Source organism: Brachypodium distachyon, chromosome 5 (genome assembly GCF_000005505.3).
Source record: "Brachypodium distachyon strain Bd21 chromosome 5, Brachypodium_distachyon_v3.0, whole genome shotgun sequence".
NCBI classification, from domain to species: Eukaryota; Viridiplantae; Streptophyta; class Magnoliopsida; order Poales; family Poaceae; genus Brachypodium; species Brachypodium distachyon.
In genome coordinates, this window is record NC_016135.3 from 4,815,049 (window position 1) to 4,839,698 (window position 24,650).

General features: G+C 45.7%; 1 protein-coding gene and 1 long non-coding RNA gene across 2 annotated transcripts; one reads left to right on the forward strand and one right to left on the reverse strand.

Annotated features, from left to right (window-relative positions):
* On the forward strand, nucleotides 1–4,591 carry LOC100825073 (lactoylglutathione lyase). Its single transcript, XM_003581028.4, has 8 exons — nucleotides 1–163; nucleotides 291–431; nucleotides 1,032–1,093; nucleotides 1,618–1,678; nucleotides 1,780–1,859; nucleotides 1,974–2,044; nucleotides 2,176–2,265; nucleotides 4,259–4,591. Exons 1-8 carry the CDS (start codon nucleotides 59–61, stop codon nucleotides 4,357–4,359), a joined length of 711 nt encoding a protein of 236 aa, XP_003581076.1. The 5' UTR covers nucleotides 1–58; the 3' UTR covers nucleotides 4,360–4,591.
* A 9,994-nt stretch (nucleotides 4,592–14,585) lies between these two features.
* Nucleotides 14,586–17,030, reverse strand: LOC112269352. The gene is made up of 2 exons (XR_002961173.1): nucleotides 16,004–17,030; nucleotides 14,586–15,463 (listed from the first exon to the last, which is right to left on the reverse strand). It is a non-coding gene; the product is annotated as an uncharacterized LOC112269352 (long non-coding RNA).
* Between the last annotated feature and the right edge of the window lie 7,620 nt (nucleotides 17,031–24,650).

Sequence of the window (24,650 nt, forward strand, 5' to 3'; positions counted from 1 at the left end):
CATAATAATTCACCAAACTTTCCAGCTTATCGTCTTATAAATAAATCCCCCCGTTGCCATGGCCGCCGCTTCGCTCCGCTCCACCTTCCTCTCCTCCTACCCCGCCTGCGCCCTGCGCAGCCTCTCCGCCGCGCCGCGCGCCTCCGCGTTCGCTCAACTCAAGGTCTCCGGGAGAACGGATCCAAATCCCTGCCTCGAAGTTTTATTCAAACAGATCAGTGCGCCCTTGCACGAGTTTCGCACTTCCGCTCACGTTTTTCTTCTGGGGTTATCTTCTTGCTGTTCTGCAGAGATTCGACCGGGCTCGCCGGTTCTTCCCGGCCGCAGCAGCCATGTCGACGTCCTCGGGGACGAAGGAGGCGCCGGCCAACAACCCGGGCCTCCAGGCCGAGATTGATCCGGCGACCAAGGGCTACTTCATGCAGCAAACAGTAAGCCCACTCCGTCAGTTTCCTAGTTCATTTAGCTGTCGATTTAACTAGGAGGCGTATTGTTCTGTTCGATTCTCCATTCTGTGGGTTTGGTATGTGGATTAGAAGTAAGTTTGTGGTTGGATTGGGCCCAAGCAATCTGTCGAGCAGATGGTGATCCATGGGTGCTTAGCATGTCGGGTTATAAAACTGGGGGAACAACACTTAGTGAATAGTGAGGATCAGTTGATGAGTATTGATAGTTTCTTGTTTTAATTGAGCAGCATTGCTGGTTTTGCAACTGCAAAAGTAATTAGCCTCATGTTCAGTTCAACAATTGTGTCTCTGAGTTGTTCTGTGTAAAGCAGGAAATTGTGTGTTTGGGACTTCAGGTGTAGCATAGACAGTTCATGTGACCCTTGGGTGAGCTTGTATTGCGACAAGGTTATTTCGAATGCTTTGCAGTGGAATGGGGAAAAATTTCAGTTCTCTTGTGGAATGCCATGGAACTTCCTTGGCATTGCAATCAGTCGAACCATGGGTGGACATGCTTGTTAGTAGCAGTTGTGGTTGTGACAACTGATGTAAGGATCAATAAATTTTCTGTTGTTCTGCTTGCAGATGTTCCGTGTGAAGGACCCGAAAGTAAGCCTTGACTTCTACTCGCGTGTGATGGGCATGTCGTGAGTTCTCTCTTTTATCTTTCTTCAGACAATGTGATCATGCCAAGCAGGCCACCCGTTTTCTTGTTGTAGAAGTTCTTTAAATCTTGTGTTTCTGAGAAAAACATGTAGTATTGTTGCATATTCAAAGTTCTGTTTATTGTCCCTGTGGCACGTGTACTGGTGGATGCAATTGCATGTAGATGTTGTCAATTCATAACTAGAGGTGCAAACCCGATTTTGGCATCTTGTTTCTGATCTATTTTAACGTAGCACTTGGCAATATACTTTGAACAAAAAGGCTGTAAAGTAGTGAAGTCCCAAGGATGCAAACTGGAGATTAGTGAGTAAAAGGTCCATGGACCATTAAAGAACAGGAAGTGCAGTGGGTATCTTTGATATTTAAACACTTGGAGTTGGCATTAAATGTATTTACACTTTGAGTGTGTATAGAACTTCATGGTTCATTCATGCAAATATTATCAACTGCAACCTTCTTATCATGTTTATTGTTTCTTTAATTATTTGTAAATAAAAACTGCCAGGTTGTTAAAAAGGTTGGACTTTCCTGATATGAAATTCAGCTTGTATTTTCTTGGTTATGAGGTAAGAATTTCTATTGATTAGCTGAACATAGATTACCTCAACATGAGAGGTTTCATTAATCAGCTAACTCTTCCAATTCTGTACCTTGAATCTGTTGATAGGATTTGTCCTCAGCCCCTGCTGATCCTGTCAAGCGGACTGGGTGGACTTTTGGGCAAAAGGCTACGCTCGAGCTTACTCAGTATGTCTACTTATTTTTAGTCCTCCCTTTATCTCAGTCACAGATATCCTTCATTTTTTTCTCAATGACACCAAGGCCCACTGAGGTATTAATAAACTCCTGGTACTACTGTAGCAACTGGGGCACAGAAAGTGATCCTGAATTCAAAGGGTACCACAATGGAAACTCGGACCCTCGTGGTTTCGGTATGTGCATTGAGAATTCATATGTAATTGGTGCTATTGTAGCTTTTGTAACATTCTATAACTAGATTTCTATTGCTCATAATAACGTCGAACCAATTAGCTGCTGTAACACTTATATCTTGTTCATTCAGGTCATATAGGGGTAACTGTGGATGATGTCTATAAAGCATGTGAGCGCTTCGAACGTCTCGGTGTAGAGTTTGTGAAAAAACCAGATGATGGTAAATTAATTCTCTCGGTCTTTTACTCGGCATAAGTATTATGTGGTGCTGCATGTACGCCCTTGATACTGAAGTAAATCATCGACCATGCTAAGGGAAGAGAAAGATCATGGTCCGTGATAAGTAAAAAGCAAGATCATGGCCCATGCCAATTTAAATGCAAGACGAGGAAAAATGTTTTTCTTCTCTTTGACCTGAAGAAGCAAAACTTAGTTAAAAGGTTTATCTTTATTATAGTAATGATATAACTAAGCGTAGAATGATTTAAGTCTGTTATTTTATTAGTTTTTACGGCACTATTCGAACCCCACATCACGGGACTTTAGTCCAAAAACGGTTTGACGAGGCTTAAACACGCCACGTCGGCTTCATCCAGGACCGCGGGCTGCTACTCAATTTTCTTAGGATTTTTTTTTTGCAAAACCATCATGCCCGAGCCGTCGCGAGGGGCAAGGTGGCCGCGCCCAGACGGGGATCTTGGGGCCCTAAGAACCACGCCGTTACCGCCACCGCCTCACCTAAGGTTGCTATCAAGTCCACAATGCTCAATTTTGAAGAGAGGATGCCAGTGAAGGGGTCACCGAAGCCGACGTGGTCACCATGTGGCGTGTTTGAGCCTCGCCGAACCGTTTTTGGACTAAAGTGACACACTAGTTCTAGCTTAGGGGTTTAAATGTGCATTTTTCGAGTTCGTGGACTAAAGTGTTCATTTTTGCCGAGTTTCTGGACTAGTGGTGTATTTTACTCTTTAAAGAAATCCAACGCTGTATGCTTCTATTACTCATCTTATATTTTTCTGAATTTACATATGTAGCTTTTGTTAAGCTGTTAGCGTGTTCTGTTTGCCTGGGACACAATGTGTGATCGTTCATTTGTTTTTTAACCAAATACTCCAGTATTTATGTCGTGAACACAATGTAGTGTTAAGCAGATGAACCGCAAGTTGGGATCATGAATGTCTATGCTATATAGTACTCCCTCCATCCCAAGTGACGTGTATACAAATCCACGTCACTTATTTTGGGATGGATGGAGGGAGTACCAAATACCCTTTCTAGCAATGAAAGAGAATTCTCCGGGTCTCTGCGTCACTTTATGTGTACAGCCAAAATCTTTGTTACACCTGTGCAGATCCTTTTAAGATATATCGGGTGTGTTTGGTTTGCTACCAAAACATACCAAGCCAATTTTTTGGTCATTGACCAAAATTTGGTGTTTGTTTTGATGGTGACCAAATATATGGCTAGCCAATGTTTCATAGCCAACTTTAGTTCAAATTTTTGGCCAAATTTGGCTAACTCATGGGCTAGCAAAACCATCACCAATTGTTTGGCTAACCAAATCTTTGGTAGGGCAACTTTGGGCTCAAACCAAACAGCCCCATCATCTCCTTCACCTTTATTTGGATATTCAGCCAAACATTTGTAACATGGTTATGTTAAATTATGTTTAGGAGTGGAGTGGATACATGATGCTAGTCTCTGGATGCATTCTTCTACCTTAGTCTAGTTTTTCTTGGATCATTCCAACTTAGCAGCTCATTCTAACTTAGTTTATTTTTTCCCTTGGTCATTCAAACTCCGGTCCCACTCTAACTTAGGTTAGTTTTTCTCTTGATATTTTGAACTTTGCATCTCATTCTAACATAGGTTAGTTTTTCTCTTGGATCATTCGAACGTGGCCACCCACTCTAACTAAGTTTAGCTTTACTCTTGGATCATTCGAACTTCGCAGCTCATTCTTTTTAGTTAGTTGGTTCTTCTATTGGATCACTCGAACTTCCCAGCTCAGTACATGTATGAATGCATAAGAAGTTAAAAATCATTTGCTGATGATCCCAATAAAAACTTTGCTCTTAAAATCTATCAGAATGAAAAAAAAATCAAGACACTCCAATTTAGACTTTAATAGTGGAGTGTTACTTTACCTGAGATTTTCATTTTCCTTTGCACTCATTAAGGGCAGGGATCTGATGAATGGTATTTATGCGCAGGGAAAATGAAAGGCATTGCGTTCATAAAAGATCCAGATGGCTACTGGATTGAAATATTTGACCTGACTAGAATTGGGGAGGTGACAACTGCAGCATCATGAAGTATTAGAAAACTAGTTATCTGAGATAATAGAGCTCTGTCTATCAGCATACTTCTTTTTTGCGGGGATCTATCAGCATACTTTACTGTTTAATAATGAGATGTACACTAAGATGCTTGAACTTGGATTTTGCACTGTATCTTTTCAGTAGCAAGAATCTAAGTATGATAATTTGGCATACAATATCTTTGTATATACTAGCAAAGTAACCGTGCGTTGCCACGGCAGCTTCGCTGCGCTCTGCTCGAACAAATTGATTTTTTTTTTTGATCATGGTGCCTTGCCCGTGGCAGTGCCCATGTGCTGGTACAATCATTGCGGTCAGCTCCGCTTCGCTCGTTTAGGATCATAGTGTCTAAAAAAGATATGCGAGTTCATAGAAGTAAGGTGGACTTTGGATGTTGCCATGAGCGAGAAGATTGAGAATTTGCAATTGCAGGAGATGGATATAGATGGGACTGTTCCTGATTCTGGGACAGCTACGGAATAATAGGGCAATGCATTTTGCGGGCAAAAAGATGAAGAATAGTGAGGTAAACGACCCTTCTCTTTCTCTAATCAACAATGTTTGCTCCTAGGTACATCACGTAATAAAGATATCTCAACGAAGAGTTCAAGCAAGAATTTTATAGAGAATGGATATATTCAAACTCTCATTTCATATGTAATTCCTGTAGTAGTCCCTATATCCATCTATGAATCACTCACCCTTGCATCTGCATTTGTTTTTACCATTCTGATAGAAGAAAAGCGAAGAATATTATTACTCTCTCCGATCCATATTAATTGTCTCAATTTGGTCCAAGTATGGATGTATTTATGCCTAAAAAGCATATATATACATGTAATATTTCAACAACTAATATGGATCTGAGGGAGTACTTGCTTTTGTTCCAAGCCAACAAAAAAGAGAACATAGTGCTTTTTGTGTGTGTAAATCAGGAGCTACACTATTATGCACATAGAATACTTACCTTATAAATAGGCCCTCTAAACAGGAGTCTATATGCATGCACTGAAGTTTCTATCGGATCAGATCAAGGTCATGGACATAGTTGCAGTAAATCAGTTGAAATAATCGTAAGAAAACACTTTGGGATAGAGAATCATATGCTCAGCAAACTCCCAGCAGGTTTCAGAATTCACCAAACTCCTAACAGGTTGGGCAAACAACAAGCCACATAAACAACATGTTCAGCTTTAGGAAAGCAAGCTGCGACGTCACATGGAGGCAGATGCCAAGTTGCCGTCGATTGGAGGCACTGCCGCGCGGGGGCATCAACATGGCCGTCCGGCCGCCAATGCGTGGGCCTCGTGCCGCCGGGACACCGTTCCATGCAGGCACCGCCTTGGCTGCCGCGTCTTCCTCCAACGATGGCCACTTTCCCCTCCGGCCTCCTATGCTGTAGCAGGTAGCGGCGACGGCAAGGGAGGCGGTGCGGGAGGAGGCCAGTAGGCGGCGGCGGCCGAGGCACGTGGTGCGGAGGCGGATGGGGATGCGGCCGAGGAGGATTCGGGGGACGGACGGGGCAGGACTGCAGGAGGCAGCGGTGACCTAGAGGAAGACGAAGGGGGAAGACGGGACGGGGAGGCCGAGGGATTGGGGCCAGCGGGCGGACGAAAAAAAAGGGGTGGAAACGCATCGGGCGAGGGAGTTTGACAGGCGACGAAAACGCGTGGTGAAAGGAACGGTTCATATTTTTTAGATATGTATAGATAGCAGGAGATCTAACAGCATCCACCCTGTCAGTTTGTGCGGTTGTGCTAAGAAGGTTTGCTGGGTCTGCTTGTTCAGTTGGATTTTACATGTATGATCAGATGTTCCCAAAAAAGAAGATGAAAAAGTCGAATCCTAGAGGTGCTTTGGTACAGCTGGATGGTTTTAGAGAGTCGCCGGCGTTTTTAACCGGAGGTACAAGAGAACTAGAGAAGCTTCCTCGCCGATTATGAGTGCATTTGGTTGGTCGTACCTCCACTGGCTCAGCACCTGAGTTTGGTTGCTCGTATATCCGCTGGCTCGCACGGTCGCGCCTTAGTTTTTTTTAGAAAATTACTTCAAACCATCACATTTGGGGCACATGCGTAGTAAAACCATCTTTTTTTAATTTTTTTTCAAATTACCACCACTTTCTTGATCCGTTGTACTCCCCCGCACTGATTTCGCTGTTGATCTCGTTTTGACGGAAAAACTGACGGGGGTCCACATGTCAGGTCCACGTTGGCTCCTGGCTGGCCCAGGAAGTCCACCGTGGCTGATCCAGACTGCACCCGAGCCGGCGCTCATCTTCCCTAGCTCCGGCCGATTCCGTGACCGCCAAAGGCACCGCTGCAGAGCCTCCCCACGTCGCTGCAAGCCTCTCCTGCACCGAGATGGCCCCGCGAGTCTCCTGCCATCCTCGCCCTTGCCCCGGCTATCCGAGCCGCTCCCTCTCGGCAGCCGGGAGTCCGCGCCGCTTCCCCTCTGCTCCACCTCCGACGAGTTCGCCCGCGCCGCTTCGGCCTGCCTTAGCGCTGCAATGTATTAGCCCCGATGTGCCTCCCCGCACCTCCTGGACCCACGGACGCTATAGCCGCAGCCCCGCGCCTCGTCTTCCTCACCTCCGTCCCAGCGTCACCGGCGGCAGCGCATATACGAGTTCTTCCCCAAGCCTCTCCACCGGCACCTGAAGGACCGCACGGAAGCCGCGAAGCCACTGGTGCCCTCGCCTCGGAGTTTTCGTCGCTCGAGCCGCCCAGCGTCGACGCCGTCCCTCTCCACGCCGGCGGCCACGACGCCTGCCTCCTCCGGCTCCTCTTCGCGCTCGCCGAGCCTGCCATCCGCCTCCCTATGAGCCCGCACTTCTCTCCCTCTGTTTCCCCCATCGATTCCGCCGCGGCATGGCCCGAGGGCAAGGGAGGCGGAGCGGGTTGGTAGGGGTGGCTGTAAGAGGCGATCGAAGCAGGGCGCAGCGACCCGAAGGCAGGGGGAGGCGGAGCGGGCGCCAGAGGGTGGTGGGCGGCGGCGGAGCTCCATGTTCTTCATCCTTTCCAGTAGCCGTCATCTTCGATCCAGCAAGAGGAGCCGGGGGAGGAGAGAGGGCGCTAGGGAAGAAGAAACGGAGGAAGCGAGACGTCCACGTTGGCGCCACGGTGGCAACGACAGGGTGGACCCACTTGTCAGGTTTTCAATCAAAACGCGCTTATGTCGCAAATTAGTGCACGGGAGTACAGTTGTCCACAAAAGTGATGGTAATTTAAAAAATAAATAAAAAAAAGTGGTTTTCCTAAACATGTGCCCCAAATGTGGTGGTTTTAAATAATTTTTTTTTGTTGGTCTTCTCTCTCTAATCCGGGCTCAACCGATTCTCAAAGCAGCTCCGAGCCAACTGCGTACGCGTATAACGGGCCTTCTCGGAGAGTGTACGGAGTAGTATATCCGAAACCACCTTGGCTTCGGGCCTTTGTCAGAGTCCAACTCGTACGCAGGGCATTGTGTGGTCGGCGTTTCTGTGGTTTAATATCAACAATTTCATGCAGTTCGGCCCGAGGATGGCACTCGTGCTGTTCTTTGTACTGACGGTTCCGTATATCGTTATGTTGGTGCTGTACGGTGGCGATTACGAAGACCCCCCTGCGCCGGCGTCTCCTGAGCCGGATGAAGAGGATTACATGATTGTACATAATGATGAAATCGATATGAATTAGGATGAAATTAATGTAATTTCAGTATATTAGGTTTCATGTCACTCGCGGCACATGCGTCCTTGTAGACACGGTTATGAAATTAGTTGTGTTCAGAAACAGTATGATGCCGGTTTTCAATTGTAGTCCAGAACACTATGTTTCTTATTATTCAATATTTCAAAAACTTTTTAACCATCAAGGTGAATTTTTATATAACAAATGGGAGGATTAAATTGTCTGACGATGCTATAGGAATTCAATATCTTCAGTCGCGGGAATTTATATCCCTAATGCAATATGATAAAAGTAACCTAATTGCTTAAAAGTGATTATGCACTTATTGGAAAGAATGGGCGCACAGGCTTCCGGGCTACCCGATATCTCTTGAACGAGGGGCCTGCCCTTCTCTCCCGACTCTCCATTTCTCTCCTGTCCCCATTTCTCCCCCAAAACAAATCTCAAATCTTGTCAGGTTGTGCTCGTGAGGGAAGTCGACGGCGACGGGGGCGGCCAACGGCTTCCTGCGCGACCGCCCGCCGGCACCAGCTGCCTGGAACGCGCTGATGGGGGCAGGGCCGCCGCGGGCTTGCAGATCAAGGCAAGCACGGCTGCCGTGCCGCAGCAGACTGGTCGGGGTCGGGGGAGCGCCCGTAGACGGAGAATCCGAGCGCGCGGGTGACGTGGGTGTCGGCGAATAAGGACTAGGAGAGGGAGAGCACGGCAAGCAGCGGGAGCTCCACAGGGGAGTTGAACGAGGCCGTGGGGATTTTTAGCGGTGTGGTTGGCGGAGTTCAGGGGCGGGGGGAAGAGGCAGCGTGGCCGACGGGGTGGGCAAGGCCGACGAGGTGCTTGAGCTCACTGTTGATTTCTCGCCGCGGCGTCGACAGCCAACGGCGAGCGCCACAGGGGGTTGCAGCCGGCTGGCGTTGGATTTGGGAGGGCCTCTGCATGTCGCACGACGCCTTTCTGTGGGTTGAGCGAACAAGGTGCTGATACGAGCTCGGAGGGCGCGTCGAGGACGAGGAACGAGCTCGGAGGCCGCAACGAGCACAACGATTTTCTCCCGATTTCACGGTTAGTCCTCTCCCCAACCTAGTGTCTACACATGCATTGTTGATTTGCATCTCCTAGGGTTACTGATGTCGTCGATTTGCACCACTGCGTCTGCTTGTTTTGGCTGTTGATGTTGCCCTCGTGCGATTTGGGGGCTGTTGGTGTCAGATGTTGATTTAGGCTCCGCGCGGTGGGTGTTGCCAGGTGATGTTGCTCGCCCTTATGTTTTGTTGCAAAAGTAGTGACGCCGATCGTTTCCTCGTATTTTTTGCTGTGCTAAATAACTGCTAATGCAGAGTAGTTTTAGTTTGGACTCTGACCCCAGTTTATATCAAAATTTAGTTTGGAATTCATTGTTCATGGAGAAAATTCACTGTTCCGGGGGGGGGGGGGGGGGGGGGAGCTGTGGATTTTTGGGACTCGGTCTCGGTCTTAGTCTTAGTACTGGGATATTACCTGGAGCTGTTTTGAATTTGTTGCATGCTACTAAGTATCTATTTTTTATCAGAAGTTGGTTCACTAACCGGTTATTATTTGACGATTAGTTGCTTCACTAAGAGTTGAAATGTACGCTAATATTCAGCTGTTGCAAATCCTCCATGGAACTGTGTGTTTTATGGGTATAAATTCATCTGTACATTGGGGAACTATTATGTTTCCTGGTTTGTTTTAGTTCTTGGGATATCAAACTATGCTAAACATATCGATTCGCTCAATGCTAAACATATTAATTCGATGTGTGTTGTGTCGTTGTAAAATAAGAACTGAAATGCATATTTTTAGAAGATGTATTATGAGCGAACATTTTCTGAAAGCAGGGTCGCATGATTAGCAATTCAACTTGTTTTTAGCTTGATGCTTTCACGAGTTGCTGGACTACTAAGTTATTTTTGAGTAAAAGTGGCATCTCCTAGGAAGATTTTGAATTAGAAGTTGCTATACTAGTTACACCTTTTGCTTTATCATATAATTTCTTTTCTGACCAGTCAACCCTGGTCTAGAAATTGTATTACATAGTCAATTTTCTGAAGCAATTTCTGCATCGCTGAGCATTCGGTTTTTGCCTTTTCATTTTCCTGTTGTAATTAGTTGCCTTTTCAACCACGCAAATATTTCCTGAGTAAAAGTTGCATCTCTATCAAAATTTTGCATTAGAAGTTGTTGCAATAGGTACACTTTTTTGCTTTATCATATAGTTTCTTTTTGACCCGTCAACCTTTGGCTTCAAAATGAATCAGAGAGCCAAGCTTTATCATATAGGGGCCATAGATATTGATACAGCCATTTTATTTTCTTGCTGCAATTCAGCTTTCTACGATTAATTAGTTGGGAGATGTTTGTTCATAGTTACTTTTTAACCATCTAGCTGCATTTTGTAATGTTTGTACATAGTTGCTTGTCCTTGCTATTATAGATTGTGCCTAGATGTCTTGTAGTTCTGAATTTTGTGGGGCCAGGTTTTGTAGGTGTTATTGATGTCTTTGAACACTTGCTGTTTTCCTCTCCCCATAGGCATGACTGCGGCATTTTCATGCTAATGAATGCACAAATATGGGATGGGAGGACACCTCATGAAAATGGACAATCAAAATTCCGAACAGAAGGAAGTTATTCACCCATGTGTGGATTGATTCTGATAAAAACGACATACCATGGAAAACCGTCCTCAACCTCAAATAAGTAAGTCGCTGCTCATCTCAACCATTTTAACACATATATGTTGTGACTGTGTTCACTAGTCCTTTGTTGCTTTATTCATCAAGCATAAAATCCACGGGCAGTGCTGCCATCTTTTGCTCATCAGCGCTTCCTAGCGATTTATTTTATTCATGAAGCAACAATTTTTTACTAGATTTTATTTTGCACTAATTGCTGTACTTCTGGTCATAATTATTTGTTAGGCATTTTGCTGCCAACTATCCTTTTTTGAGGGTTTTATCATTAGAGGGTCTAACACAATTGCTTTACTATGTTAGGTTTTTGAATATTTGTGGCATCGCCGATCAGGCAAACCATTGAGCAGCTGGTGTTTCTCTGTTTTTTCTTTTTCTTTATTATAAGTTGCTTTTATCTAATTGAACTCTAATCTTTTCCCAAATTCTATCTTTCCATACATAACCAAAGAATGGAAAAGATTCCTCAAGACAGTAGTTGCATTATCAGTACCGATCAGTCAACTTATGTAGTAGAACTCGCTCCACCACTCATGAGTTTTATAAGTTGAAGTTGATCATGATTTTTGAATTTGATTTTGGACCACCCTTTAGGCAACATTTTGACAAACTTCGACTTGGAGCCACTTCAAAATGCTTGTGTTGTTAATTATAAGTTGCTTTTAGTCTCGTTGAGCAACCTTTTTTACCCTTTCTCACAATTTGGATGACTGATTAGGCAAACTTCGGCTAGTAGTCGTTTCAAAAATCCTCGGGTAGTCGGGTGTGTTAATTATAAGTTGTTTTAGTCTCTTTGAGCAACTTTTCCAACTTCAATCGCATTTTACTTTTTTAAGTAAAAGTTGCATCTCTAGCAAAATTTTGAATTAGAAGTTGCTATACTAGTTAGCCTTTTTTACTTTATCATATAGTTGCTTTATGACCTGTCTACCATTGACTAGAAATTGTATTAGAGGGTCAAATTTTGACTAGAACTTGCTTTATCATATACTCCCTCCGGTCCTAAATTGTTGTCGAAATATTACATGTATCTAGACGCTTTGTAAGAATAGATACATCCATATTTAGACAAATTTGAGTCAAGAATTTAGGATCAGAGGGAGTATTTTTCGGTGATAACTAGTTGCCTTTTCAGCCACTCAACTATTTGACTAAAAGTTGCATCTCCTAGCAAAATTATGAATTAGAAGTTGATGCACTAGTTAGACCTTTTTTTTATCACATAGTTGTTTTTCTGACCCGTCGACAATTGAATAGAATTGTATTAGAGAGTCAAAGTTTGACTAGAAATTGCTTTATCATATATTTTCGGTGATAATTAGATGCTTTTCTAGCCACTCAACTATGTGTAAAAGTTGCATATCCTAGCAAAATTTCAGTTAAAAGTTGTTAAACTGGTTACACTTTTTTTTGCTTTTGTCACATAGTTGCTTTTCTAACCAGCCAACAGTTGACTCGAATTGTGTTAGGGAGTCAATTTTTTAAGTACTTTCTGCGTTATTGAGCATTCAGCTTTTGCTTTTCATTTTTTCTGTGATATTTAGCTTCTTCAACCACTCAAGTCTTTGAGTAAAAAGTTACATTACTCGGTACACTAAGCAGCTTTTTCTTGCAATAGGCATCAATGAACACAATTGAGGAAGAAGAAGCAGCGGGAGTACCCGAACATGCTCAAACTTGGGATTTAGCCTTGTTGCAGGAGGCGCAGTGCACATGATAGGCATCTTTCAATGGCAGAATCTTAGGGAGAAGCATCCTATTTATAACCACCGGAAGCATGCCCTTCCTCCCTGACCCAGATTTCAATTCTCAGGTTTAGGGACATGGATCCATGTGATATCTATAGGTGCATATGAACATTTATCTACTCTAGGTTTTTTTCCTATTTTTCTGCCTATTGTGTACATAAGCAAATTTGGGGGGGTGGGATGGGGGGGATATGATCGGTGTGACTTGCAGCAATTTGGGAGGCAAAAAATACCAGTTTAGATCAGCAAATTTTTTGGTGGAAAAAGTGCTTTATGATGTTTTGTATCGATGAAGAAGTGTTGTTGTTACTACCACAACATAACCAGGCAACTTTTGTACGTTTTCCCCTATTGCTTCTGTTCTTTTGCAAATCACAACTCATAATTAGGCTCATAATTTGCCCTGATCTGCAGGGTGTTTTTGGCATGGCAGGCTTTGTGTATAGATGCAGGTGAGAATTTTCAGTAAAATTAAGGAATAAGAACATGTACATGGGAGCAGATGATGGGGATCAGATGCAAGGGAGCAACATCTAAAATGCAACAAGCAGCACATGGCTGCAGTATGTCTTGTGTTGGGGAAACAACAAAGTAAGTTATGTAGGATAAAGTATTTTGACTACTTTTGCAGCTACCAAGGAGGGGGAAACATGGGTGATGGGTTTGGTTAATGGATGGCTGTGTTACAGGGGATTATGTGAGAAGGGGGCTCAACTAAAGTGCTTTGTAGCTGATTTTGTGTGTGTATGTGTGCATCAAATAACCCTGTGTGCGTGCTTGCTTGTGCTGTTGCTTTTCTAAATTTGCTTTTACAGGGGTTTGCCTGAAGCACGACCATCCTCCTGACTCAGTTTTCAAGTTTGGGGTTAGAGATACTGGCAAAAAATAAACCCCTAAGCAACTTGTTATTTGTTATCCTATTTGTTTTCGATCAGCAGATTTGAGGGGGGAACTGCTTTTCTTTGCTGTTTATGTAGAGAGGGGGGCAATAGCTCAGTAGTTTTGCTTGATCTAAGGCAGTCCCACCCTCTGCATGGGTCAGAATTTGCTTGGACGAAGTATTCATGGAGGCAGATCTATTCTTTTGGGAGAGCCTTTTTGTTCCGTGAGCAAGGCAGAACTTTGACAGGCTGGCATGGGCTTGGAGCTAGGGAAGCAGAACCTGGTCACAGGGTGAATCGCAGGGAAAAACAGGTTGGTCGGAGGTAGAACCGAACTTTCCATTTTTGAAAACAGGGACCAGCTATTTCCATTTATGGGTGTGCGCCCTGGGCACCTTAATGGTGCACGAGCACTCCCTAGTCTCGTCCTAAAAGTGATGAGGAAATATTCTTTACTAGAGAGCCAAGGGAGTAGAAGCGGGCACAAATTGGTAATGCCGCAATCTCTCTTGTTAGGAATCCTAAACCCTTGCTACCATGGGATCACCAATGATGAGTACGTGTAACACTCTTGGTGCAGCCTGGTAGATCAAGGAGACGTATGCATGAAGCGAATAAAATCTATAAGGCCTTGTTTGGCACTAGTGTTTTTCTAGTGTTTTTTATCCACTCTAAATTGAAAAATATTAAAAATCTCAAATGGTTGTTTGGTAAGAAAGGATTGGAGGTGATTATCCCTAATTCCCTCCCACAAAACACTGTACCGAATTAAAACACTTCTCATAATAGTGTTTTTTTAAAATACTTATCATACTAGTGTTTTTTTTAAACAGTTTTGGGTTTTTGAGAGTTTTGGACGAACACTCAAACCCCTCAAATACCAAAACACTAGTTACTAGAAAATACACTAATACCAAACAAGGCCTAAAGTTAATACTCCCTCCGTTGTACACACTAATTGTTGGTGCAGCCTTGTAGATCAAGGAGATGTACACAGTAGATGTTGGTCAAAGGATCGGTCAAACGAAATAAAATACGAAATGAGTAGTAAATTGACAGTTCCTGAAAATGGAAGAATTTAAAGGAAGTGTGATATGGTTGAACCTTTTGATCTGGGCGTGCCCAGCTTGATCACTGCTCTAAACCTGTGCCATGCAATCTAGATTTCATGTAAACCCTGTTGGTCTAAAAACAATCACAAGAAGAAATAGTAAAATCAGCTCTTGCAGATTCACTGCGGATACCATTATCAGAAGTGAATTTGTTTTTAACACCACTAGTTAGTGTGCACGGTGGACTAAACGCACGTAGATGTTCTAGCAAATTCTATCAACTATTTTAGCACCGCCGGAAGCTCATTTGGAGGCAGTGGTTGCTGCGCTCCTTATCAAATCATGCACAGTTCACCCTTTAGAAATTGACCTATACCCATTATTAGCCGCATGCCACCGTCCATGATTCAAATTAAAGATCCTCAAGAACCAGGATACAAGCTATCAAAAGTTTTTTCTCCACATACCTTTTCCTAAAAGAAAGTGGTCCCGCACATGGTACAATGTAGACAGAAAATATAGTTTTGCTCAAAATTTGAACTCTAAGCACATGTAGATCAGGTTTCAATTAGGAAAAACATAACTACTTACCCTGTTCAGACCATGATGGTGAAGAATGATGTTCACATACATATATTAGACTGAAAATTTTCACTCCTATATTCCCACCTCAGTAGCATTAAGATCCCATCACCATTTCTTAAATTTCCAAGCAAGCATTTAAAAATTGAAGTCCAATCGTAAAAAGTCACAATGATCAGGTTTGTTTAAATTCTCAAAGAAGCATTCATGCATGACAAAAAATTATAGAAGTATATACTGTGATGAGATGCAGATTAAGAGACAGGTAAGATTTCGCAAACCAAATTAGTATTGTGCAGCTGTAGAACCAAAAGAAAAGGATGATAACATTCAAGTGCTGAAAATGCAAAATTATATTCTGGGTCTCGAGTGGTCTAACGTTTTGAGTGATTCCACATCAAATTGTTGGTTCCTTGCACGAAATCGAGTAGAGGTATATCCTGTCTTTCTCCCTAAAATGATACACACACTAATAAATATAGTAGCCAAAACCTTAAGATGTGAGGTAATGGAACGAACCGTGCAGTATTTTTTTTCTAGAACACAAGTACATAGCAGTGAAAAACAAATCTGCACTAAGGAATAAGAAAGGGCATTAAGACAAATATATTGAGTACCCTACGTTGTCTTGTTCACAACATTGCCCTGACCTGTATATGCTAAATGCAAGTTTCTCTTAACAACATGCATGTGACCTGGGAGCATATGCAAAGCTCCTTGTGTCCATCCATGTAGAAGCATCACACATCTGAAGAACACTGAGATTGATACATATGTCTTGTGCATACCATGATTTTCTTGCCAGTTGAATAGTTGATTGAACCAAACCATAAACTCGATAACTGTTCTAATTAAAACCATTCCATGGTAGTTGATCCTTTAGCAAGTTAAAAATCCGTCAAACACCTAGAGTGCATTGCCTCACAACACGAAATAAGGAGGATAAGATTTTAACTGGGCATAGTCAAGGTGTGCAGTGCTGGAAGGATTACCACATATCCGTCGATGGTGAGTGCTAAGTCCTGCCGCTTCCAATATCAACACCGCTTACTTAATGGGGAGGCCATCGTCGAGGGCGTCAAAGCATGGGAGCCTGCACGCGCCCTTCTTCCTCCTCCCCGTCCTCCACCGCCTCGTCGTCCGACACAACGCCAATGGACTACCGCTCTCCTTCCGCCTCTGCCTCCTTGTCCTCCTCCACCACCGTGACCGACAGCCCATGCGCCTGGCCACCGTCCTCTCCACCGCCATGCCTCTCCTCAGCCGCCGCCTCCGGGCTCCGGCAAAACAATGTCTTTCCTCTTCCTCGCCCTGCCACCGCCGTACAAACCGTAGGGCTGGCCCAGGCGGCACCACCCCCGGGCGGATCCACGGGCGCCGCAGCCAACACGGACATCGGGTCCAGCCGCGAAGGGCGCTGCTCTCCTCTCATCAATGGTGCCCGCGCGTGGCAGCAAGGAGGTGGCGAGGGGCAGAAGTAGCGGAAGGGATGCAGGCAGGCAGCACCCGCCTAAACATCGCCCCAATCCCCTTCCTCCTATCCTAGAATTTTCCCCTCGCACGGCATCGGCTTAGTGTGGCGCTGGGGGCTTCGGCAGCGACGAAGGGCGTCGCAGCTGGGTGCTCCGCCGGCGGCGAAAAAGGGCGCTGGAGATTGGAACTTAGAAGGTAGCTGCAGCGGCGCAAGCGTCGAGGACGGGACCTGGGCAACGAGCCGGACGGCACGGGGGGGCTGGGCGGCGGCCGCGGGAGATAGGGTTTGCGGCGCAGTAGGCAGCAGCCACGGGAGGTAGGGGTTGCAGACAGGCGCGCGAGCCGGCGTGAGGGCGGCGTAGGCTGGCGGGCGGGCGGCGGCGGCGGAGAAAAAAAGGGAACACGGAGTCACGGAGAGGGAAAGAATGGATCGACGAAGAGGTACGTGCGGATCGGGACTTCCGACGGCAGAGCAGTCGGACTTTCATTATTTGCTAAATGCACCAGGAAGATAAACTCTGGTTGTTAGAGCTGATAAGTGGACCTAATTGTTTGTTAATTGTGAGGTGGGAAAGATCTATGTACATTTTGTGAGGAAGACCTATAGATGAATTTGTTGGTGACTTTATAAATAATAAAAATGTCCAAATTTATGATTTGTATGTTGTATGCTGGTGCCTTACTTCAAGTCTTGGTTGTACGCTGAGAAACGACCGGTGGTTAAAATATGTGGATGAGCATATAGAGATAGTGCTTCCCGAAAAAGCTAATAAATATCGGTTTTGTTATTGATAAGTCGCCTATTTTTTAACTAGAGATCAATCAACATGTTAGCCATCGGATCTTGATCCCACGATAGCAAGTGAGGGATGAGAGAGTGGAGATGACCCTCAAATCTTAATAGAACGGCTCTGAAACATCGATTGATATTTAAGCCTCATTTCTTAAAAAACAGGCGACTTAGAAATAGCCACACCTAATAAATATATACATGGACGATAAAAAACATGTCCTTCTATACGAGCTTAGGTGCCATTAAATGAACGGCGATAACAGTATTAAATTCATACGTACGTGCGATGATATCTCATGTAACAACACTATGCAGCATCATATGTGCACGTTCAAACTCAAACATACCGGTACATCATTTGGACAGAATTATATTTTTTTTATACAAATGAGGAATACCAAATAGAAAAGGTCAACACCAAGGCCGCCCACCTCACGTAACTAAAGGTAGGTGGGGGTCAAATATCTAATATTATCCGGAGTGGTAAATATATTTCATCTCACTAATCTTAAGAATTATATATGCAATTCAATATATGTCTTCACAAGTTGGGTTTTTACACTTTCGTTTTTATTTGAAATTAAGGTTTATACTTATAAGGGATAAGCTACTTTTGTTAATTGGTTTCGTTTTTATTTGAAATTAAGGTTTATACTTATAAGGGATAAGCTACTTTTGTTAATTGGTTACTAACAAAAACATTACCTTTTGTTACAACTTACAAGAGAACAAAACGCCAACCATCATCTTCCATACATGCTAGAATAATGTCTTTGTATAAGAGGTTGTGGGAAGGGAATAAGACACTTACCAAATAAATCATGATGCTGAAAAGACATGTCGAAGCTGTATAGAATCACCAACAAAAGTTACTGTAGGTTGGAGCATCAGTACAAAATAACTCATCAACAATAAGACATAATGAAGGCGCCATGTAACATCATGACGCAAACGTTCTTAAATAAATCAGATCTTAGTTGACAATGGCATCATAGGAGGTTCGTGAAGGGCTATGGGGACCATTGCCCCCATGCCCAATTCAATAGAGGGCTATGAAGGGGGGCATTGTCCCCCTTCTCATCATTCCATATTTAGAAAGCGCTACCCCGAAAATCTAATTGTCATAGCCCGGGGCTTAGACACCAGGGATGCGAGGCACCCCTTTTTAGGTTCGGCAGTGGGCGTTGAGGATCGCTCCGGCGATCGTCGGCGAGGCCAATGTCAAGCGTAAAGAGGCACAAGTCCGTTTACCCAGGTTCGGGCCACCCTGAGGTGTAAAACCCTACGTCCTGCTTCTGAGTTTGTATTAGCCAATGAACAAGTGCTTTACAGGTTGCCGAGGGAGTCCCCGGGGGCTCTCTCCTTTTCTGCTAAGTGGCTACTTGGTACTTTTGGGCTAAAACTAGAAAGAACCCAACCCCTTGACCGTTGGTGCTGGACCTCTTTTCATACTCAAGGGGATACCACAGGTGACTCGGTGCATGGGGGACAAGTGTCAAACGAAAACCCTAGGCTGCTTGCTCTTGCTGCGCTGGCTTGCATGCACGGTACGTAGCGTTGCAGCTAGGGCGGTACATGTCCTACATTCACTGCGAGCCAGTCACTACGGGCTGACTACACAGGGAACCACCCCTCTGTCGGAACATTAAATGCTTGCTTGTGCCACACTCCTTGCCCTGACCAGCCCTGCGCACAGGGAGCCTGCTGGGCGGCCACGTGGCGTCGATGCCCTGCCTACCAGGTACTGGCCTGTTGTAAGTGCCTGCGCCAGGGAGCGCCCTCCCGGCAAGTGACCTTCCCGAGGAGCGTCCTGACGGAGGTTCTCTCGTTGCCTTCCGGGGTAACCCCCACAGCCCGGCTAGTCCTACCGGGCTGGTGACTTCCCGGGCAACTCGCGTGGCGCTGCCTAGGGTGCTGCCCTTGCCGGGGGCAAGTGAGGCGACCCACGCGTTAAGCAACGGTGGTACCCCGGGTGCCACTGGTGCGACAGTAGCCCCCGGGCGTGGACCGGCAATGCTTGCTCCCGGGCGAACTCTGTTGGGGAACGCGGTATGCTACGCTAGCACAAAATAAAAAATTCTACCGCTTCCACCCGGATCAATGCTGTAGATAATTGATCACGAGATTACCACTAGACGCGCAGACCCGTAGCGGAAGTAGAGTCGATGTAGCACGTCGATGCCGAGTAGTTGAACAGCCTGCTCCTCCTCGCCGATCCCACGAACAGTTCGTCCAAGCGCCGCAGGTGCAGCGCCTCCGAGGTATCCACACGTACAGGGAGGAACTCCGTGTGTCGCACCAATGGCCCCCGGGGTACCACCGCTGCGCGACGCGTGGGCTCCTCCCCCGGGTTCCCGGGAAGGTCTCATCCCGGGGAGCGCTGACGAGCTTCCTGGCAAGCTACCAGCCCGAAAGGGGCTAGCGGGGCTTCGGGGAATATTCCCGCTTGGGCACCTCCCGGGAAGCTGCTTCCCGGGTGCGCTGAGCCCGGGTGCTTCCTGGGGTCGACTTGCAGGGACTGGAGGTTCCCGGGTGCGTGCCCCCGCCTCGCGCGTGGGGTCTGGTGGACAGCGTCGCACGGGCGCGTGGCGAGCGCGGGACGCATGGTCCCACCAAGGCAAGGAGTAAGACGCGCGGCTCAGTAAACGAGCCGACCGACGGGTAGTTACCCGTCCGATCCAAGGAACAGTGCTTGTCTAATCCTACCCTAGGGTCTTAGGCCCTTAGCAGCGGAGGTGGGACCCATGCATGCCACCAGCTCAACGGGGGGAGTTGCATGCCTCCCCGTTGGACACTTGTAGCCCATGCACCGTGGCACGTGTGACATCCCCTTGTGTATAAAAGGAGGACCCATGCCAACGGTCAAGGGGGTTAGACGGTTGGCGGGTTAGACAATTGGTAGGATAGTGAGTTGGTCAGTTGGTTCCGGTAGACAGCCAGCAGAGAGTAGTAAGGAGTACTTAGACATTGAGAGGAAGCCCGGGAACTGGCCCGGCAAACTTGTAAACGCTTGATGCGCAATCAATATCAGTTCAGACAGGCAAGACGTAGGGTTTTACACCTCCGGGTGGCCCGACCCTGGGTAAAAAACGGGTGTGCATTTGTTCTTGTACTAGCGCGCACTCTTGGCACTTTGGCTCACCGGTCCCGTAGGGCCTCATCGGCCGTGCCGGCGATAACCGGGTCTCCGCCCCAGACACCCCTACCGAATCTAAAAGGGGGACGTGGCTGCACGCCCCCGGTGTCGGAGCACCGAGCGACGACACCGTGCGGCGGACTGCTAGATCCGATCGCAAGGCTTTTGGGCGTGGAGGTGTGACGGCCGAGTCTAACTCGCGTCTCTACTGGTGTAACCCTAGACAGGTTCGTCTCCTCCACTTATATAGACGTCCCTAGTGGGCTCAACACTTGAGGCCCGTTAGGAGTCTAAGCCCGATACGAGTTGGATCCGATCCAACTCGGTTCCCACCCCTTAAGCGTGTGACCCTTCAGGTTCGCGGTCAGTCGGACACGACTACGAGCTCGGAGTGCGGGCCCGAGTAACACCTTACTCGTCCACTGGCACCGACTCAAGTTGATAGTTGGTAGCGGCGCCTAGCAGCACGTGCCAACTCCCGAGTAACCACAAGGTATATTGACGAACCATATAATGTGTCATATGCAACATTCCTTTTGCCTCACGATATGTGTGTCGAGCTCAAGGCGAGTGCTTGTCATCCTTGTGGATAGCTCGACTCTCTTCTCGTTCCTGTGATACAGATTCCCGAACGGGTTAACACTTAACCCAAGTCGCATGGCCATGCTTTCCGAATCTGATCACTCAAGAGGGCCCAGAGATATCTCTCCGAACAGGAGGGGCAAATCCCATCTTGATCAACCATGACTCGCAGCATGCTTCTCAGCAAACCCGAAAGCTACCTTTATAACCACCCAGTTACGGAGTAGCGTTTGGCAACCCCTAAGTAGGCCGATTCACATCCCAAGCTCATGCGATGACCTCAGGTCTAGGACTGGAATATACATCGTACTTGAGACTAACAAATGACAATCATCTCGTTGCGTCTCAGTGCGGGTCTGTCTGACTCAACAATCTCATTGTCGAGTCTATGCTATCAGTCGGCAACACCTTGCCCTATGACATGTGAAACATAGTCATCATACTGGTTCACATTGCTAGTCTAGGTTATGTGTCCGCATAACCTCAATGACCAGGGACCATTAGAACAACATCATAGAATACATAGTCTCACAAACAAATCACGTATTTATTGATACATATCAGTGATGATGTTCAAGGACAATAACAATAACTCATGAATACATAGGAAAGAACATCATCACATGATTGCCTCTAGAGCATATCTCCAACAGTCTCCCACTTGCACTAGAGTCAATCATCCAAGTATCGCATACCCATGGCTCGTGTGTGCGCCTCATGCTTTGGCTGCGGGAGAGGCTTTGTCAACGGATCGGCAATATTGAGATCCGTGTGTACCTTGCATATCTTAACGTCACCTCTCTCCACGAATTTCCGTATGAGATGGTAACGCTTGAGTCTGTGTTTGGATTTTTGGTGATGTCGTGGTTCTTTGGCTTGTGCGATAGCACCACTGTTGTCACAGTAGAGGTCCATGGGATTGGACGCGCCCTGAACCACTCCAAGCTCAGAAACAAACTTTCTGATCCAAACGCCTTCTTTCGCGGCTTCCGAAGCCACGATATACTCAGCTTCTGTTGTAGAGTCGGCCACCGTTTCTTGCTTAGAGCTCTTCCAGCTCACCGCACCTCCGTTCAAGACAAACACGTATCCAAATTGTGATCGATAATCGTCCTTCTCGGTTTGGAAACTAGCATCGGTGTAACCCTTTACAACGAGCTCATCCTCACCACCGTAAACCAAAAACATATCCGTAGTCCTTCTTAAGGATATTCTTCACCGCTGTCCAGTGACTCTCACCGGGGTCAGCCTGATACCTGCTCGTAACACTTAGAGCATAGGAAACATCCGGTCGAGTACATAACATGGCGTACATGATGGACCCGACCGCCGAAGCACACGGAATCGCAGTCATCCGACTTCGCTCATCAGAAGTCGAAGGACTCTGAGTCTTGCTTAGACTTATACCATGCGACATGGGCAAGAACCCTTTCTTTGCCTCATTCATGTTGAACCTCTTCAACACTTTGTCAACATATGTACTCTAGCTTAAACCAATAAGCCTCCTTGATCTATCTCTATAGATCCTGATTCCCAAAATATAAGCCGCTTCTCCCAAGTCCTTCATTGAAAAACTTTTCTTCAATGAGTCCTTGGTGGCTTCTAGCATCGGAATGTCATTTCCAATCAATAATATGTCATCCACATATAAGATTAGAAATACGACTGAGTTTGCACTAAACTTCTTGTATACACAAGGTTCTTCGTCATTTTTGATGAAGCCAAACCCTTTGACTACTTCATCAAAACGAATGTTCCAGCTCCGAGATGCTTGCTTTAATCCATAGATGGATTTTTGAAGTTTGCATATTTTTCCAGCATTCTTTGGATCGACAAAACCCTCGGGCCGTATCATATACACGTCCTCGGTTAAATTTCCATTAAGGAAAGCCGTTTTGACATCCATTTGCCATATCTCGTAATCGAAATATGCAGCAACAGCTAGAATGATCCGAACTGATTTAAGCATTGCTACCGGCGAGAAAGTCTCGTCGTAGTCAACTCCTTGAACTTGTCGAAAACCCTTTGCGACAAGTCGAGCTTTATGGATTTGAACATTTCCATCCATATCAGTTTTCCTTTTAAATATCCATTTGCACTCGATGGTTTTTACACCCTCTGGCGGATCTACCAAGTTCCAAACTCGGTTTTCATCCATGGACTTTAATTCGGATCTCATGGCCTCAAGCCATAACTCGGACTCTGGACCCACCATCGCTTCTGCATAATTAGTCGGCTCATCATTGTCTAGCAACAACACATTGCGTACATTATGCAGTCTTTCCGATCTTCGTGGATACGGTGCTGTATTGGCCATGGGTACGACGACTGGCTCAGTCACACGGACATCACCTGTCAAGTTATCCCCTACTGGCTCATCTCGAACTTCTTCGAGTTGCACTGACCTCCCACTTGCCTCCCGAATGAGAAACTCTTTCTCAAGGAAGACACCGTTTCGAGCGACAAACACTTTGCCCTCTGCCCGGTTGTAGAAGTAATATCCTAAGGTTTCCCTTGGATATCCAACGAATATGCACTTGTCTGATTTGGGAGTGAGCTTGTCTGACTGAAGTCGTTTGACAAATACATCACAACCCCAAATCTTTAGAAAAGACAAACTGGGACGCTTTCCAGTCCATATCTCATATGGTGTCTTGTCTACGGACTTTGATGGTACTCTGTTTAGTGTGAACACTGCGGTTTCTAGAGCATAACCCCAAAATGACAAGGGAAGATCTGACTGACTCATCATCGACCGAACCATGTCCAACAAGGTCCGGTTTCGCCTTTCCGACACACCGTTTCTCTGTGGTGTACCCGGTGGTGTGAGCTGTGGAACAATTCCACAACTCTTCAGATGATCGTCGAACTCGTGACTCATGTACTCGCCTCCACGATCAGATCGTAGAAGCTTTATTTTCTTGCCACGTTGGTTCTCTACTTCATTCTGGAACTCCTTAAACTTTTCAAAGGTTTCCGACTTATGTTTCATTAAGTAGACATATCCATATCTACTCAAATCATCAGTAAATGTTATGAAGTATTGATAACCTCCTCTAGCTGTCGTGCTCATTGGTCCACACACATCAGTATGTATGAGTTCCAACAAGTCGGTCACCCTCTCGCAACTCTTTGCAAAAGGCGACTTGGTCATCTTGCCTAGTAAACAAGACTCGCATGTCTCGAATGATTCATAATCAAACGAAGTTAAAAGTCCATCTCCATGGAGCTTCTTCATGCGTTTGTCACTTATGTGACCCAAACGACAATGCCAAAAATAGGTTTGATTCAGATCGTTAGGCTTGCGACTCTTGACATTAATGTTATAGACAGATTCTCCTTCAAGATTAAGGATGAATAACCCGTTCGTAACAGGTGCAAAGCCGTAAAACATATCCTTCAAATAAAAAGAACAACCATTGCCCTTAATATTGAATTCATAACCATGACTCAACAACTTTGAGACAGATATAATGTTTCGACTTAAAGCAGGAACATAATAACAATTATTTAATTCCATAACAAATCCAGAAGGTAAATTAAGTTGCATAGTCCCGGCGGCCAACGCTACAACTCTTGCTTTATTGCCAACCCTTATGTCAACCTCTCCACTTGCGACGCTCCTAGTCCTTTCCAGCCCCTGCATCGAGTTGCA